A 17,759-nucleotide genomic window follows, 5' to 3' on the forward strand; every position below is an offset into this window, starting at 1 on the left:
GAGCCGAAGTCAGACGCTCAACCGACTGAGCTACCCAGGCTCCCCTTATTAAAAACAATATTTTTTAATGTTTGTTTTTGAGACAGAGAGAGATAGAATGTGAGTGGGGGAGGGGCAAAGAGAGGGAGACACAGAATCTGAAGCAGGCTCCAGGCTCTGAGCAGTCAGTACAGAGCTCAATGTGGGGCTCAAAATATTGAACAGTGAGATCATGGCCTGAACCAAAGTCAGACACTTAACCCACTGAGCCACCCAGGCGCTCTTCATGTCATGCTTATAAAAGGTCACCCACTCACTACCAAAACATTTTTCTTCTAATTCTTTTTTAACAAACATTTAAATATTTTACTCATTTTAAAATTAATTTAGTGGAATGAACAAGGCTTTAATTTTTAAAAAATGTTAACAGTTGAAGGGTGATAGTCTCGCAAAAATTGCTGAGAAAGGCAGTAATTCCAAACCAATGGACATACATTACCTTGAAGAAAAAATTACTTCAAGTATAATTTTCTAGCATTTGTGTACTCAACTGAAATATTACACAATAAAAGAATAGATGATATACTCATCCATTTGGCTAACTCTACCTGTTAAAACAAAACAATTCAGACACACAATTTTTCTATTTAAAAATTAAAGTATTGGCGGGGGGGGGGGTGCTCAGTCACTTAAGCATCCAATTCTTTTTTTTTTTTTTTTAATTTTTTTTTTTAACGTTTATTTATTTTTGAGACAGAGAGAGACAGAGCATGAACGGGGGAGGGTCACAGAGAGAGGGAGACACAGAATCTGAAGCAGGCTCCAGGCTCTGAGCTGTCAGCACAGAGCCCAACGCGGGGCTCGAACCCACGGACCGTGAGATCATGACCTGAGCCGAAGTCAGACGCTCAACCAACCGAGCCACCCAGGCGCCCCTAAGCATCCAATTCCTGATTTCAGCTCAGGTCATGATCTCACAGTTCATGGGATCAAGCCCTGCATTGGGCTCCACGATGACAGTGTGGAACCTGCTTGGGATTTTCTCTCCCTCTTTCTCTCTGCCCCTGCCCTGCACACACGCGCACGCACTCTCTCTCTCTCTCAAAATAAACATTAAAAAAGAAAATAAAAGAACTAGAGACTCTCTACTAGAAGAATATATACCTATATCATCTTGAAATTCTCATAGTGTAGATAAATAAAATAGTGAAAATTTATGATGCCAATTGATGTCCAAACAATTATTTTCATAAAGGAAAGATGATTATACTCTGAGTTTACTTTTAAATCAAGAAAAACTTTTTTGTCAGTGTACTACCAATTCCAAATGAAGTACCATGGGAAGAAATGGGCTTAACATTTGCACAAGCCTTGGAACATATTGGATTTCTTTGCAACATTTTAATTAATAGTACAAATTCAATACCTGAATTTCAATATCCATCTCATGAATAAACAAACAGCAATAGTAAAAGCTTCTACTATTAAGTGAAATGGTCAAGACTATTTAAAGCAGAAAGACTATCCAGTAGATTACTTAGGATGCTGAAGGCAGATATTCAAGCCATGGGCTCTACAGTGAATGTTAATAATTTTGCATTCTGTGACTTGAATATGGCTTTGCTCATTTGACTAAGGTATTACAATCAAGCTATTCAGTTCAACTACACAGTCTGGTTCAACCATACAACTTATAAAAAGAAAAGAAAAACTACACCACTGAATTATAATGAATATTTATAAGAAGTCTACCAAAAGAGTGTGCATTTAATCATTATGAATAATTTTTAAAGATAGGATTTGTTTCTTCAAACATTTTGTCCTTTAACAGAATACTGCTCATGTTTATGAGGCCTAAAAAATGCAAAATAGTTACCAGCTTCGTGTGTAAACAATCTTTGTTTCCCCCCACATGTAAACAATCTTGCACAAGAACTATTTACACATGGGCTTACACAAAACAAAAAAACTCATTTTCCTTTAAGGAAATGTTCAATGTTTACATTTATATTTCAGGTTCTCACACTGAAGAAAAGGGGGGTATAAACTTAAGAATTAAACATGTCTCCTTTCAAAACAATTCTTCAGTAATAAAAATAACAGGTTGTTTAAGGAAGAAATCAAACATTCGATACACATACAAAATCACTCTATACCTCTTGTCAGCAAGATCTGTTTTATTTCCTACTAGCATGATGATAACATCACTTCCTCTTTCTGTTCTGACATCATCAATCCATTTTGTAGTTTGCTGGAATGAGTTAACATCTGGTATAGGAGGGTGGACAGAGAGATTAGTGTTACCGCAAAGTCTCCCCAAGTGACAGACTAAAAAAACAAAAACAAACGAAAACAAACCCTGGAAGTTGGAGGGGGGGGTGGCACATTAGGACCCACTTTTAATGTGCCTGCAACATAACTCCATTTTATCTGAGTACAACTGTCAGTGACAAATCACAAAAATAAAGTCCTCAAGGTTCCTTTTATAGTATAAAAATTTTGAACATGACCAAATGAATGCAATGTACCATATATAATAAAAATTAAAAAAAAAAAAAGCTTTTTAAAATTTAAGGACAGCTACGGCAGATAACATGGTGTCACATTGCCACAACATTTTTTTGATTACTTACACATACCCAACATGACAAAGAAAGCATCTCCAAAAGTATGTCAGCAGTAAATCCCAACACATCCAGAAAATTTGTAAAGCTTTAAATAGCTTTAAACACCACTCTGTTTGCACTGCTTATTCAGTTTGTGATCACTTTAACTTGAAGTTTATTAGTTTAATGCACCAGAATCACTTGTAACAAAATCCATCTTTCCTAGCACCCAATTCTAAGTAGAATACTTAAACACTTTTTATAGCAGCTCCAGAAAACAGTTTACTAATATTTTAACCACATGTGCATTTTTAAAGAAAAAGACACCAGGTTTTACCTGATTTGGTTAAAGTAAGCACAAACATTTTAAAGCTGCAAAACTTGTCAATGCACAATGAACATACATTGTTTTAAACAAGTAGCAACCCAAAGTAAAGCTTCAAGAAAAGAAAGATTGCATATAGCACATACCCCACCCCCCCCAAAGGTCTCTGAATGCAAACTTGTAACTTATAATTCTGCCATTGCAATTATTAAGTAGTTATGACTTCTAGCAGATATACAAAAATGTATAGTATCACTAACACAAATCAATAGTTTGTATATGTAACACTCTTTTTGAAATAAGTCTAAGATGTGACACTATTCTGGTTTTCCTACAAATTATGGACTACTATATGGAATGATGGCTTAATATTGCCTGATATATATAATAAACCAATTTACAAAGACAATTTTAATCAGAGAGCATTTCCCTGTCAGTCACCATGTTCTGTGGGAAATTTACAGGCACTTAAAATGCCAAAGACATTATTCAGTCTTTAGGGAAAAGAAAAAGGAAGATCATCACTTGTTTTAGTCTCCTATTTAAAATTTCTTTTTGGAGAGAAATGAAAATGTAGTTTGTTAGCAAAAAAGTCAGTCACAGAATCCAGATGTGATTCAAATGAAAATGATTAATAGAAAACTGCACATTACATGTTTTCTCTGCCTTCTCTAGAGAGAGGATGGCTGGAAGTGGAAAGCAGAGAAAAGTTGGCTAGCAGAAGCTTTTAATAGCCTCAACAGAGAGCCTTGGAGAATCTGAAAATGTTGGCAAGAGGCTTAAATGCAGATTATTTTATTTTAGAGAAATCTGAGATCAAGTTAAATGAAAAAGGAGACATTCTTCCAACCATAATTATGGTGTGACTTAGGGATAACAGGATACTAAGAAAGCCTTGGAGAGAATTCATGATTAGATCTGAAGGAAAATTTCCATGGCAAAAAAACCTGGCACAGTGGAAATAAAGCATATTGGTACATACACAAAAGCAAATATTTCTGACCTAGCTGGTCTATAAGGTTTGCTATGACAAAACTCATTTTTACATGCTAGTATAGAAAACAAGCACAAGACAAGAACATGCATGCAGCTAAGCTAAAGGTTGAAAGAAGATTAGAAATGCATAATTCCCCCCACTCACTTGTGATATCATAAACAACAACTGCCACAGTGGAGTCACGAATGTAGCTAGGAATCAAGCTCCTGAACCGCTCTTGACCTGCTGTGTCCCATAATTGCAATCGTACCTAACAACAAAATCAGTCAAACAAGCAAGAAAAATAAGAAAGGTCAACCCGTTGCAAAATACCTACTTGTGATATCGTAAACTACTACGGCTGCAGCAGAATCACGGATGTAACTGGGAATGAGGCTACGGAAACGTTCCTGACCCGCAGTATCCCACAGCTGCAGCCTGATCTGTGGGATGGGAAAAAATAAATAAAAAAAAAAAAAAAAAAACCAAACTCATACTAAAAATAAAAAAGAAATAATGTTTTTAAAGGGGAGAAGGTGGGAAGGAGGTAAAAAGCAGACTCATGCAAAAGGTTGCAGGGATGTGAAGAATGAAAATAACACAAAACTCCTTTCCTTTTTCAAAAGAGAATAATATTAAAAATTTGCTCTGTAGGTACATGACTTAAAAATGGCAATAGGGGAATATTTCACAGAATCAGAAATACAGCTCCCTTTTTTTCACTCCCTATAACCTCTCTTTGAATCTTATGCCTTCCAGACAGCAAAAAGTAGATTCTGTTGACGTTCAGTGAGCATAAAAGGGAAAAATGAAAGTAAATGTCAACAAGCAGCCCTGGCTATCAGAGTAAAGGAGTGAGCGCTTCTCTGAAAGCCTCTCTGAAGTTAAAAGCATCTCTTTTCTATTGAGTCCAGAAATTGGGTCTTTGACTACTGTGCTTATGTTTCTCCCACATGTTTCTTCCCAGAACACTGTATATAACCCAACAAAAAAGGAAAAATATCTTTTTGCAACTCTACATAAAAATTTCTTTATTTTCTTACTTTTTCACATCTACATTTGAGGAAGAAAAGCCTGAAAACAAGTAGTACTGTACTATTATAAAGCAATTTCTAAGCTTTCAAAATTTAAGAAATGGCATGCTAAACATTAAAACATAAAAGAAAAACCCACACACTTCTAGGAAATAACATTAGAAGCACAATAATGTTTTTTTGGGTCTAGGTCCTGAAATAATGCATTTAAGACAGTCACTGCTTAGTTGATAGGAATCTCTTCCAGAGACAATAGGCTGGAATACACTGTGCTTAAAGGGAGCATTCCAAAAGACAGGTGTCTAAATCCAACAAATAAATACATATTACTTCTTCTATTCACAGTCACTTCGGTATACATCATATTCTGACAAATAAAATCTCGAAATTCACAAATGATGTGATATTCAAATGAAATATTTCTGAATGCTTCAAGAGTAGCACTCAAAAAGTCTTTAGCAGCTCTAATTTCTTGATGAAAATACTCTTCATTATCTCAATGCTATCTGTTATCATTTTTCCAAATCAGGATGACATATTTTATTTAGCAAGCCTAGGGCCTTCAGGGCTTTCCAATAACTTGGCCTTCTCTCCCCTTTGCATTTTACTTGGGGATTAAATCAGAATGCTAAGTACTACCACTCTGTAATAACAGTTTTTCTCAAAGCTTATACACTAACTTTGTCAACTTTACTAAGAACTTCTTACGATGACAATTACTGATTACAGCTCTGATCACAGTTTTCTATCCTGGAGTGCTGCAGAAAATTGCACACTGAAAACATTACTCACTGTTCGATCCTCCAAGTACATTGTTTTTGATAAAAAGTCAATACCAATTGTTGCCTGTAAAACAAAATAAAACAAAAAAATTAAATAATAATAATAGTTTAATGGTAGCCAGCAGTTTAGGGTTCAAATGATAATTATGACTTCTATAATTAGAAGAAATAATTAATAAACATATCATAGCTAAGTATAAATGACCAAAATTTTTAGTGATAATGGCTTCCACCACTGAACATGTGCTGTGTAGTAAGGGATTCTTTAAGGCCCTTTACATGACCATCTCTAATCCTCATACATCTCTGCAAGGGTAGCTATTGTCATCCCTATTTTAATCTTTTATAGTTAATAATATTGGGGTTCAGAGAAGTTAAAAAACTTGTCTAGGGAAACAAAGGTTTTGCTATGGAGCTGAGAGTAAAAGCCCAGCTTTTTCCAATATATAATGATTTATATATATTTATACTTATACACACACACACACACACACATATATATATAAAATTTTAAACTGTGGTAAAATACACATAACAAAATTAATCATCTTAACCATTTTTAAAAATACTACTTTTTGGGAGTAGTTTTAGGTTGACAGCAAAACTGAAAGGTACAGAGATTTTCCATATACCCCCACCCCCACATATGCATAAAACCCCCTACTATCAACATCCCCCACCAAAGCAGTACCATTGTTACAGCTGATGAACCTACTGACACCGATTTTATACATATACATAAGTATATATAAAATATAAACATTATATATTATACAAATAATATATATAAAATATATAAACTTAAAATTATATATACATATAATTACACACATACATATATATATACATATATATAATTTCTTTTAAGTTTATTTATATATTTTGAGATAGAAAGCACAAATGCGCCGGGGGGGGGGGGGGGGGGGGGCAGCAGAGAGAGAGAGAGAGAGAGAGGAGAGAGAGAGAATGAGAGAATGAATCCCAAGCAGACTCTGCACTGTCAGAGCAGAGCCTGATGCGGGACTCAAACACACAAACCGTGAAATCATGACCTGAGCCTAAGTAGGACACTTAAAAGACTGAGCCACCCAGGCGTCCCTGACACTCATGTATTTTTTAAAGACAGATTTTACTTCTAAATTGTGGTAAAATACGTATCATAAAATGTGACACTTTGACCATGTTAAGTGTACGATTCCACGGCAGTGATTGCATCCACAATGATGTACCACTGTCAACACTATCTGTTTTTAACACTTTTTTATAACCCCAAACAAAAACTCTGTGGTCTATTCAAGTCCCTTGCCCATTTTTATTATTATTATTTTTTTTTACATTTATTTATTTTTGAGAGACAGAGCACAAGTGGAAGAGGGGCAGAGAGACAAGACACAGAATCCAAAGCAGGCTCCAGGCTCTGAGCTGTCAGCACAGAGCCCAACGTGGGGCTCCAATTCACAAACCATGAAATCATGACCTGAGCTGAAGTCCAATGCCCAACCAATTGAGCCACCCAGGTGCCCCTCCCTTGCCCATTTTAAAATTAAGTGTGTCATTTTATTATTGATTTATGGTTCTTTATACATTTTAGATATCAAGCCCTTATCAGATATGTAATTTTCAAATATTTCCTCCCATTCTATAGGTTGGGCCTGGTGCTTTAATTGAAAACCAGTTGTCAATAGATATATGCATTTATTCATGAACTCTTAATTCTATTCCACTGGCCTATATGTCTATCTTTATTTTGATTACTGTAGCTTTGCAGTAAATTTTGAAATTGGGGGTGGGGGAGCCTGGGTGGCTCAGTTGGTTAAGCACCAACTTTGGCTCACGTCATGATCTCACAGCTCATGAGCCTGCTTTGGATTCTGTGTCTCCCTCTCTCTCTCTGCCCTTTCCCTGCTTCCACTCTGTCTCTCTGTCTCTCTCTCTCAAAAATAAAATAACTGTTAAAAATTTTTTTTGAAATCAGTATTAGTCTTCCAATTATTATTTTCCTTTTTCAAGACTATTTTGGCTTCTGTAAATTAGAATTGACTCTTTCATTTCTACACAAATGGCAGTAGAAATCTGACAGGGATTGCACTGATTCTGTAGACTGCTTTGAGTAGTTAGTATTGACATCTTAATATTAAGTCTTCCAATCCCTTTGCCTGGGATGTCTCTCCACTTACTTAAGTCATCTTTAATTTGTGTGTGTGTGTGTGTGTGTGTGTGTGTGTGTGTGTGTGTGTGTGTGTGTGAGAGCAGTGCTTTGTAGATTTCAATTATATACCGACTTTTATTAAGAAAGCAAACAAGCATACAAGCAAGCAAGCAAGCAAGCAAGCTAGCGTTCTCCTTTATCCTAAACTATGTGACTACATATTACAAGTGTATCTCTCTCTCTATAATTCCATCATATGACATTTAATCTGAAAGTGTGTATCCTATTCTGTTATAGGCTGGGAATAATGGGCTTATAAATTCGAATTATTGTGCAAAAGCATCTAATTGACAAACCTGAAAAATATACAGGAATGGTATAGGGCTACATTTAAGAAATCTCATTAGCAGAACCTCATTTAATCAGATAATGTGGTAGAGGCAGCTAATTGTCTAGACAAATATCCCATTTTCCCCTTCTTCCTTATTAAAAAAATCAAACATTTATTTAAATCCATACTTTTCCCATTAAAAAGACTACATTTTCCAGTCTTCTTTGTGCTTTAAATGGGGTTGACTCAGTTGAGAGGTGCACTGTTGGTATTTTTCCTTTTCTCCTTCTTCCTGCCTGGATATGGATACCACACCCAGAACTCCAGGAACCATTCAGTAACCATGAAGCAACCTTCACAAGGAAGTCATATATGAATGAGATCTGATTAAATTTAGAAGGCATCTTAGTCCCAGAGGACCATGGAGCTGCCACACAAGCCCGGGACTACTTTACCTCTAAACTTTTTACATGAAAAAAATTCTCATATCACTTACTAATGTTATTTTATGTTTATTATAAACAGCCAAAAGTTAATTTTAATAGCTACAAACAAAAATATGCATTCTCAGATCTCACAGTCAACACATATAAATGTTTTTTAAAATTAGTACAAAGTAAGACTTTATGATAAAATGTATAATAATCCCCTCCTTCCACTGCACTGTCCTAGTTTTGGGACATCATTCATACACTGAACTCATAAAGGTCAAAATTAACCTGAAAAGCATAGCCTGTTCCTGCCTGCTCTTCTTTTCAGTTAATTTTATTCCAAGTAGAGCTACAATGGCAAAGAAGTCGATCAGCCACAGGAATTAAGCCAACAGCAGGAAAAATAGAAAGAATGGCTAGGAAACTAAACATTATCAGCTATTCTAGGATCTTAAATGTTACTGATGTGGAAATAATTCAAACTTTCATAAAAGAGGGATGAGACATCAGTGCTGCCTCTTGCTCATCTTCTTTATAGAAATGCAGAAGGCAATAATTGTAGAAGAAACCAAAGGTTAGAGAAAATTCTCCCACATATCTTAATTTATAGCTTCACATTATTTTAAGTGTTAATTAATTCACTGGGTAAGGAAAGTCTACTTTGTAAAAGACAAAAAATTAAACTGAGTACTTTTATTGTGGGAGCACACAATTCAAGATTGAATAATGACTTACCTAAATACATCAGCATCAAGATAATAATGATAACTGTAGTTTGGATATTTATACTTGGATGCTCTCCACTCAGAACAGTGTTTATTTGCCCCAATAGCAATTTTCTAAAATACTGCAGATGTAAACTACTATTTTGTCTGACTTCCTTCCTACATAACTGTTTATCACCTTTTCTGATGCCATACACAGTCGAGACCCCTCAACATCATGATTTTAAGGAACATGAGTTTTCCTACACAAAAGTAATTAAGTAAGGAAAACAAGTTTTCCTCTGTACCAAGCAATGATAATCAGCTTCCTTTGTGGTCCAAACATACAAAGTTCTGTTGCCTAGCTGCTGCTTTCCCTAGCAGGAGAAGATAAATCAAGAGTAAGTGTTGAGAAAGGCAAAGACTAGAATAAAGAAAGAAAAGAGTGGACAAGTTAAAGAAGAGTCTATCTAACATTGACTAATAGAGATAAGTAAAAACAATGAAGAAAGGCAAAGGATCCCAGAAGCAAGACACTGATATGGGTTCCATTTTAGAAAGGTAACCATCCCATTACTACACATGTTTATGTATATTTATGTATGTGTATATTTATGTATGTATGTATACTTTTCTCTTAGATATCTTTGTGCCACATTACTTAGAACAGAAACTATGTAGAATCTATTTCAGAAATGAGTCGCTATAATAGGCATAAAATTTTACTTATGCAAGGTGAACAAGTTCTAGAGATCATTGTGCATATATTTAATACTGTATTGTATACTTAAAAATCTGATTAGGAGGTAGATTTTATATTAAGTGTTCTTAGCACAGTTTGAAAAAAAAAGGAACTGTTCTCCCCCTACCTCCCATAAAATGACAATACTTCTGATAGGAGAAAAAAGAGTCCTTAAAAATTAAAGAAAATTTAAAAATAAGAAATCAAACACTGGATGAGAAAAGTAGTCCCATTAGTGGGGCGGAGGGGTGTGGGTTGGGTGCAGATTTTATTTCCATATAACAAAGTATAATTTTGTGTAGAATAATTTAAAGCTTTAACTTAAAGAGGTTAAGGATGTATTTGATCACCACCATCTTCCTAGAAAAATTCACTTAAGCTGTTTTAAACATTTCAGTATTTTAAACTATACAACCCTGAATTTATGGGTTTTTTTTTTTTCCAATTAAGACAAATACTTTATTCAAATCCATCAGAGAAATGGACAGCGTGGGTTGTAACAAAGCATTATGCTTTAAAGCACAGATCAGTAATTGTATATAAAGAGTATACACTGCTACATACAAATTAAATTGATCAGAGCACAACTTTAAAGCAGCACCTTTGTGATATTTTTAACTTTAGTACTCCTCTCCTCCTTCATGTTCTCCTTCAACTGAATCCACACCAACCTCTTCATATCCTTCTCAAGGGCAGCCATGTCCTCAGAGGCTTCAGAAAACTCTTCTTCATCCATGCCCTCACCCACATACCAGTGAACAAAGGCATGCTTAGCACACATCAGGACATCAGGTCCAGGTGAGCCCAGGCCTCAGCAATGGCTGTGGTGTTGCTCAGCATGGCTGTACTTTGGCCAGGTCTCCACCAGATACCACAATGGGAGGCTGATAATTAATGCCAACTTTGAAGCCAGTGGGGCACCAGTCCATAAACTGAATGGTACTCTTGGTCTTGATGGTGGAAATGGCAGCACTGACATCTTTGGAAACCATGTTGCCACAGTACAACATGCAGCAAGCCATGTATTTTTTTTTTATTTCTTTTAAATGTTTATTTTTGAGAGAGAGAGAGGACGAGTGGGGGAGGGCAGAGAGGGAGACAAAGAATCTAAAGTGGGCTCCAGGCTCTGAGCTGTCTGCACAGTGACTGATGCGGGGCTCAAACCCCCAAACCGTGAGATCATGGCCTGAGCTGAAGTTGGACACTTAACAAACTGAGCCACCCAGGTGCACAGCAAGCCATGTATTTACCATGGTGAGAATCATATTTCACCATCTGGTTGGCTGGCTCAAAGCATGCATTAATGATCTCTGCTACAGAAAGCTGTTCATGGTAGCCTTTCTCAGCAGAGATAACAGGAACATATGTGGCCAGAGAGAAGTGGATGTGGGGATAAGGCACCAGGATAGTCTGGAATTCTGTCAGATCAACATTCAGGGCTCCATCGAATCTGAGGGAAGCAGTGATGGAGAACACAATTTGACCTATCAACCTATTTAGTTTAGTGTTGGCTGGGCATTCAATATTGAGGTTTCCACGACAGATAGCATAGATGGCCTCATTGTCTACCATGAAGGTGAATTTATGTTGATTGCCACTTTGTAACAGCCTTTGGAATAAGAAACCCTCTAAATTCAAAGTAATCTCAGAAGTTAGTCTGAGCAATATAATCTTTCTCAAATAAACGAATGAATCTAAAACAGAAATAAACAAAAAAAGAAAAATCTGTGGGTTTATAACTGGATAAAGAAAATAAGTGGTGAATAAGAAGAGCAACTTTAAGAGAATCAATTCCAGATGCTCTACTTAAAAAGAACAGGTTTTTTTCTTTTTCACTTTGACATACTGCCCAAATTTTAGTCAATTAAGGACTCTTTTGGCCAGTTTCCTTCTTTTTAAATGAAATGAATTCAGTGCAAAGGAATCATACAGAGAACGTGAATTATTAACTAAAGTTTATCATTTTTGTAAAATAAAACTTCACTTAAACTAAGTTTGATACATACATTACACATGGCTCCTATAAGCCCAATAATAAATTTCTAGCAATGAGACTAGCTCTTTAATTAGTCATTTCAGAAGTCTTTCTGATGTGTGTGTGACCGGGTGTATATAGGGAATCTTCAAATGATTCAATGAAGAACTCTTCACCTGATAACTAAGTTGGTAGCTAACTACAGAAGGTCAATTCTTCATATTCAAAGATAATACTTAATATATTGTCAAGCTGATTTCATTAAATAAGGACCTAGGGTACTACATTGTCCAAATTTTCCTGTTAGAGCTAAACTAAAAGAATATCTAGGACTGTACCTAATTGTTATAAAAACCTGTAACTCACATTGTTAATAAACGTCTCCTGTTAATGCCAAAGCACAATATTTTAGCTTCATTAGCAACAACTTTTCCACAAAGAACCAAAATCCTTCCCTATCTGTCAAATTCTATCAATATCACTATATTTATGTCAACATCACTACCCTTATATATGTCTGATTGAACAGCAACCTGAAGAAACAGCAATAGCACTTTAATATATGCTTGAAAGATCTACTTAATTTCACTGAGACCATGAGTGTAACAAAATCCTTTAGAAACACCCAGAGAACTCTAAATAGGCTCTAGCTAGTGAGTCTTTAGCCCAAGACTCTGACCCTAGTTCAGATTTTTTAGCCTATGGTATTTGGGTCTACTCCCGAACAGTTAAGCTTACACTTTTCAGGAATTTTCCACATATGGCTCAATGACATCAATATTTTTGTTAGTCTCTAAGACTTGTATTTGTGGTTTTTCTGATGAGAAGAGACAGAGCATTGCTCAGAATCAAGATACTGTACAAAAGACAAGGTCATCTAGGTAAGGCCTATAAGCCATAGAGTTTAGGGACCCAAAAAATTGGGGATATATGATATAAAGGAGTCCAAAAGAAACTGAAGCACTCTTGTTGATTGAGCTATTTTTCATTTTTAAACTCGCTTTTCTCAGGTCTTATGAAGTAGCTAAACCATTTCTGAGATATTCAAAAGAATAATAAAATATATACAGTACATATTAACTGGTTTTTTATTTAAGAGACTTTTCTAAAATGTCAGATTTATGGATGAGTCATTTCTGTTCTATGATATTTATGCTTGTTAATAAAATGCTTAATTAAAAACAAATTCCTTCTTAGGATGATGGAAATGTTCTTAATCTTGACTGTGGTGGTAGCTTCATAGGTATACACATCTATCAAAACATGTCAAAATATAAAGAGTTAATTCTTTACTACTATGAGATTTTAACAGTTCTGTATGTTTGGGATAACAGTTCTTTACCATGTGTCCTTTGCTTGTTTTAGGTTTAGTTTACTTTTCTAATTTCTTAAAGTAGAAGGTTAAATTACTGACTTAATGTACTTCTTCTTTTCCTTACAGCACTGCTTTAGCTGTATCATATAAATTTTGGTATGTTGTGGTTTCGGTTTTTTTTTTCCATTTGTCTCAAAGTATTTTCTAATTTCTTTTGTGATTTTTTTTCTTTGACTCACTGGTTATTTGGGAATTTGCTATTTAATTTCCATATATTTGTGGATTTCCAAAATCTCCTTCTGTTAATGATTTCTAATTACATTACTCATTTATTCTTGACTTTAAGTGTAGATCAAAAGGTCAGATAATCCTAGGCTTGAACCACATAACAGAGTATCTACAATCACTCCTACCTCTGTCCCAAATGGTAATTACCAATAATCTTTTGGAAAGGACTTTGGAAGAGGAGATAAAGAAATCAAGTGAAAAGACTGAGGACAATGAGCAAAATCAGTTATACTCTGTATTTATAAAGCATTTTACAGATTACAGAAAGTGCTTTTATGTAAATGTGAACTTTTAAAAAGTCCTTAAATATTACTTCTAACACAAAATAGAGACAATCAGTAAGTTGGCAAAAATAAAATACCTGGTAGGTGTTGTCAAAACTGTCATACATGAATCTGGTGATCAAGGATGTCTTTCCAACTGAAATGAAAAGGAAAAAGATTCACTTAGTTAACATATTACACTGGGTTCTCAAGCCATTCTTGTACAGAGGACTGCAATTACAGTCAGTGGGAAATATCTGCAATGGTTCTACTAATAATAATTTTAAGATATATAGCCCCTATTTGTTGAAACACCTTTCTCTAATAACAGATAACAATCTCTCAAATTAAGAGCACAGGTAAAGAGTATATAGTTAAGAATTGAGGAAAATGAAAAGATGGAGGAAAACAATCAATTATGTTGACATTTCTAATTCACAAAAGGGCAAGCAGATATTCACTTGGGCCCTAACAAACAGAACTAGGATTAGACTCTGAAGAAATTATAATTCACTTACTGGACAGTAACCTGGAAAAATTGAGGTTCACATTCACTTCATTTAATGAATCAAACTCCTGAGAATATAAAGACTAAAGATGGAGAATCCTAGGAGAAATAGGAGGGCCACAAGAACTACAATGTTTTAAGAGTAACAAAGAAGTGAAAAGGAAAACTGTATTGAAACTCATCTCAGGATCACATCTCTCCACTTCTCTGGCAAGGCAATCCCAAAGATTCATAATACTACTTTGTGCTGGTATTTTCAGGTTAATCCACAGGAAAGTGTCACTAAATAAAAAATAGTGGAATACTGGCAATTTCCTTACCAATGGGCATACTCTCCAAGGGCAAGAGCCATATCTAATTTTCCTATTTTTCCAGTAGCTTGACACAGATCCAACAAATACTAAATTAATACAAGTAAGTGTATTAATTATGTCAATTAAAGAGTGCAAATAAGTATCTCAAATGCTCCCCCAAATGTAAAAGAGGTGTGATCCTGGCCTCTATATTATATTCTCTAATCTTATATCATATGAAAACCTGAGGAGAAAAAATGGGCCAAAGAAGGAAGAATCCCACTAAATCATGTACCCCAAATGTCTTATTTCAGAAAGCCTAAAACAGCATGTTGAAGAGAAAAGCTATAGCTAGTCCCCAGACCCTAGTCAAAAGCAAATTGATGTTTGAGAAGAAGTCTCTTTATAAAGCAACAGTGGAACTATGTACTTCTTCATTAGTAAATAGTACATATAGTTTCCATTTTTAAAAAAAAAACACCCACCACCTCTTTCACATAAAAGAGTAAAATGTATATTTGTAAAGCAGGCAGCACAGAAAATAACAAGAACAAAGTGAAAATTATGTATATCATACCACCCATATACAACTAATGTTAGTATATGTTTTTCTGAAATATTTTTTATATTTAAAAATACATACTTAAAGGTAAAATGCTAGAACCATTCAAAGGAAAGCCAGAAACAATATACGCAGTACTATTTTGAACACTGATTGGACTCTATAAAGTAAATGTAGGGCACCTGCGTGGCTCAGTTGGTTGAGTGCCTGACTCTTGATTTCAGCTTAGGTCATCATCTCATGGTTCATGAGATCAAGCCCCATATTGGGCTCCAAACAGAACCTGCTGGGGATTCTCCCTCCCTCTCTTTCTACCCCTCTCCACCCCCTCAAAATAAGTAAGTAAACTTAAAAAAACAAAAAAAGGTAACATGGCCATAATGGCAGAAGAAATTATGTTGCACTACCTACCCAGCCTCCAGGTTTTAAAGAACCTGAACACAGACCATAAGAAAATACAAAATGAAAGATACTATATCCTTGAATGAAAAATAGCAAAGTGAGGTTTTCCAGTCTGTAATTTTTTGCGTGAAACACGACCATACTTAGGTTTCTGGCAGCCCACAACCTAACTGACTTGAGTTGGAGGACAAAGTTCAGGGCACAGAACAATTAGAAAGATTAGGGAAAGGAAGCTACAAAGAAAGTGAATTGGAAAATCTGCATTTAAAACATAAAACATCTCCATCCTTAGCTGATTTCCTAAACTACCTATGAGGATTGATGGGAAGACTTCAGGATTCCCAGTGAAAAGTAGCAGCTGGGTTTTGAAACAATTGAGCTACTACAGGACACGGGGAGTTTAGAGTTTGAATCAAGCCAAGGTAACTGCCTTCTCAGCCACAAAAAACTCTTTGGAGGAACAACAAAATCCAGAGTCTCTGTGTACTTTCTCCAACATGTCTACTATATAATAAAAAAAATAGTAAATGCAAAGAAATAAAAACACATAATTCATACTCAAAAAAAGAAAGAAAGAAAACAGGCTCCAATCCAAGATGACCCAGATGTTACAGTTAGAAAACAAGGATTTAAGGCTGCGATTATAGATATATTCTCTGTGCCCCCCATATACAATATATATACACACACACACACATATACTGAATGACCTGAGCCGAATATTTGAACATGTACACACACACACACACACACACACACACACACACACACACACAGAAAGGGACAGAGAGAGAATCTTAAGCAGGCTCTATGCTCATCACTGAACCCAACTTCCTATGACCCTGGGATCATGACCGGAGCCAAAATTAAGAGACGGATGCTCAACTGAATGAGCCACCCAGGCGCCCCGAACTCTTTTTTTTTTTAAAAAAGTGACTCTTGATTTTGGCTCAGGTCTGATCTCGTGGTTCATGGGTTTGAGCCCTGCATCAGGCTCTGTGCTCACAGTGCAGAGCCTGCTTAGGATTCTCTGTCTCCCTCTCTCTCTGCTCTTCACCCCCGGCTCAAAAAAAAATAGACATTTTTTTTTTTAAAGTAACAAAGAAGACTTTGCAACTCATGACATGAGATGAGCATAACCCTAACAAAGACATTACAATAAAGTGAACATTATGGATCAATTATCTCTCATCAACACAGACTCAAAATTCCTTAACAAAGTATTAGCAAATCAAATCCCTGTATATATAAAAATATCTTCATAAGTAGGTGGGGATTATCCCAGGAATAAAAGGTTAGATCATACAAAATAAATAAAATAATGTAATCCAGAATATTAACAGAATAAAAGAAATCTGTAAGTTTATCTCAATATATATATAAACATAGTATATGACAAAATTCAACAGATTCATGATGAAAACTCTAAGGAAACTAGTAAACCCGAAATGGAAGGAAAATGTAGCAATCAGATAAACAGTATGTACAATGAAATCTATAGTCACCATTGTAATGGTAAACTAAACAGTTTCCTCCAAAGAATGGGGGGGGGGGGTGAAGCAAGGATGTCCAACCCACCACTTCTTTTTTACTTTTTACTTTTGTTTTTAGAGGGAGAGAGTGTGTGTGTGTAAGTGAGTGGGGGTGAGGGGCAGAGATACAGGAAGAGAGACTCTTAGGCTCTCAGTGCAGAACCCAACTCAGGGCTCAATTCCATGACCCTGGGATCATGACCTGAGCCAAAATCTAGAGTTGGACGCTCACCTGACTGAGCCACCCTGATGCCCTCAATCCACCACTTCTATTCAGTATGGTATTGGTGGTCTTAGCCAGTGCAATACTGATAAGAAAAATAAATAAAAGGCACACAAAACAATGTTCTCTTTTACTGATGACACGACTTCTCATGTAGAAGAATCCTAAGAAACGAAATTTTTAAAATCTACTAGGACTATAAACAAACAAACAAAAATCTACTAGAACTAGTATATTTGGCAAGGTCTCAGTACAGAAGGTCGATATACAAAAATCAACTGCGTTTCTAAATACCAGAAGCAAACAAAACCAAAAATGTTAAATTCCACATATGGTGAA

The 17,759-nt window shown here is 35.5% G+C and overlaps 1 protein-coding gene across 2 annotated transcripts in view; it reads right to left on the reverse strand.

The window, feature by feature from the left end:
• Window positions 1–17,759, reverse strand: part of RAB6A (RAB6A, member RAS oncogene family) — an 87,320-nt gene that overhangs the window by 29,016 nt on the left and 40,545 nt on the right. The window contains exons 2-5 of one of the 2 annotated variants that reach the window (XM_049652026.1): window positions 13,999–14,057; window positions 5,713–5,766; window positions 4,224–4,329; window positions 2,136–2,247 (exon numbers count right to left, since the gene is read on the reverse strand). In XM_049652026.1, the coding sequence (XP_049507983.1) occupies window positions 2,136–2,247; window positions 4,224–4,329; window positions 5,713–5,766; window positions 13,999–14,057 (331 nt within the window). Of the gene's footprint in view, window positions 1–2,135; window positions 2,248–4,051; window positions 4,158–4,223; window positions 4,330–5,712; window positions 5,767–13,998; window positions 14,058–17,759 lie in introns of both variants that reach the window. The other variant, XM_049652021.1, reaches the window with a different exon arrangement.

The sequence above is a fragment of the Panthera uncia genome, chromosome D1 (assembly GCF_023721935.1).
Source record: "Panthera uncia isolate 11264 chromosome D1, Puncia_PCG_1.0, whole genome shotgun sequence".
Lineage (NCBI taxonomy): Eukaryota > Metazoa > Chordata > Mammalia > Carnivora > Felidae > Panthera > Panthera uncia.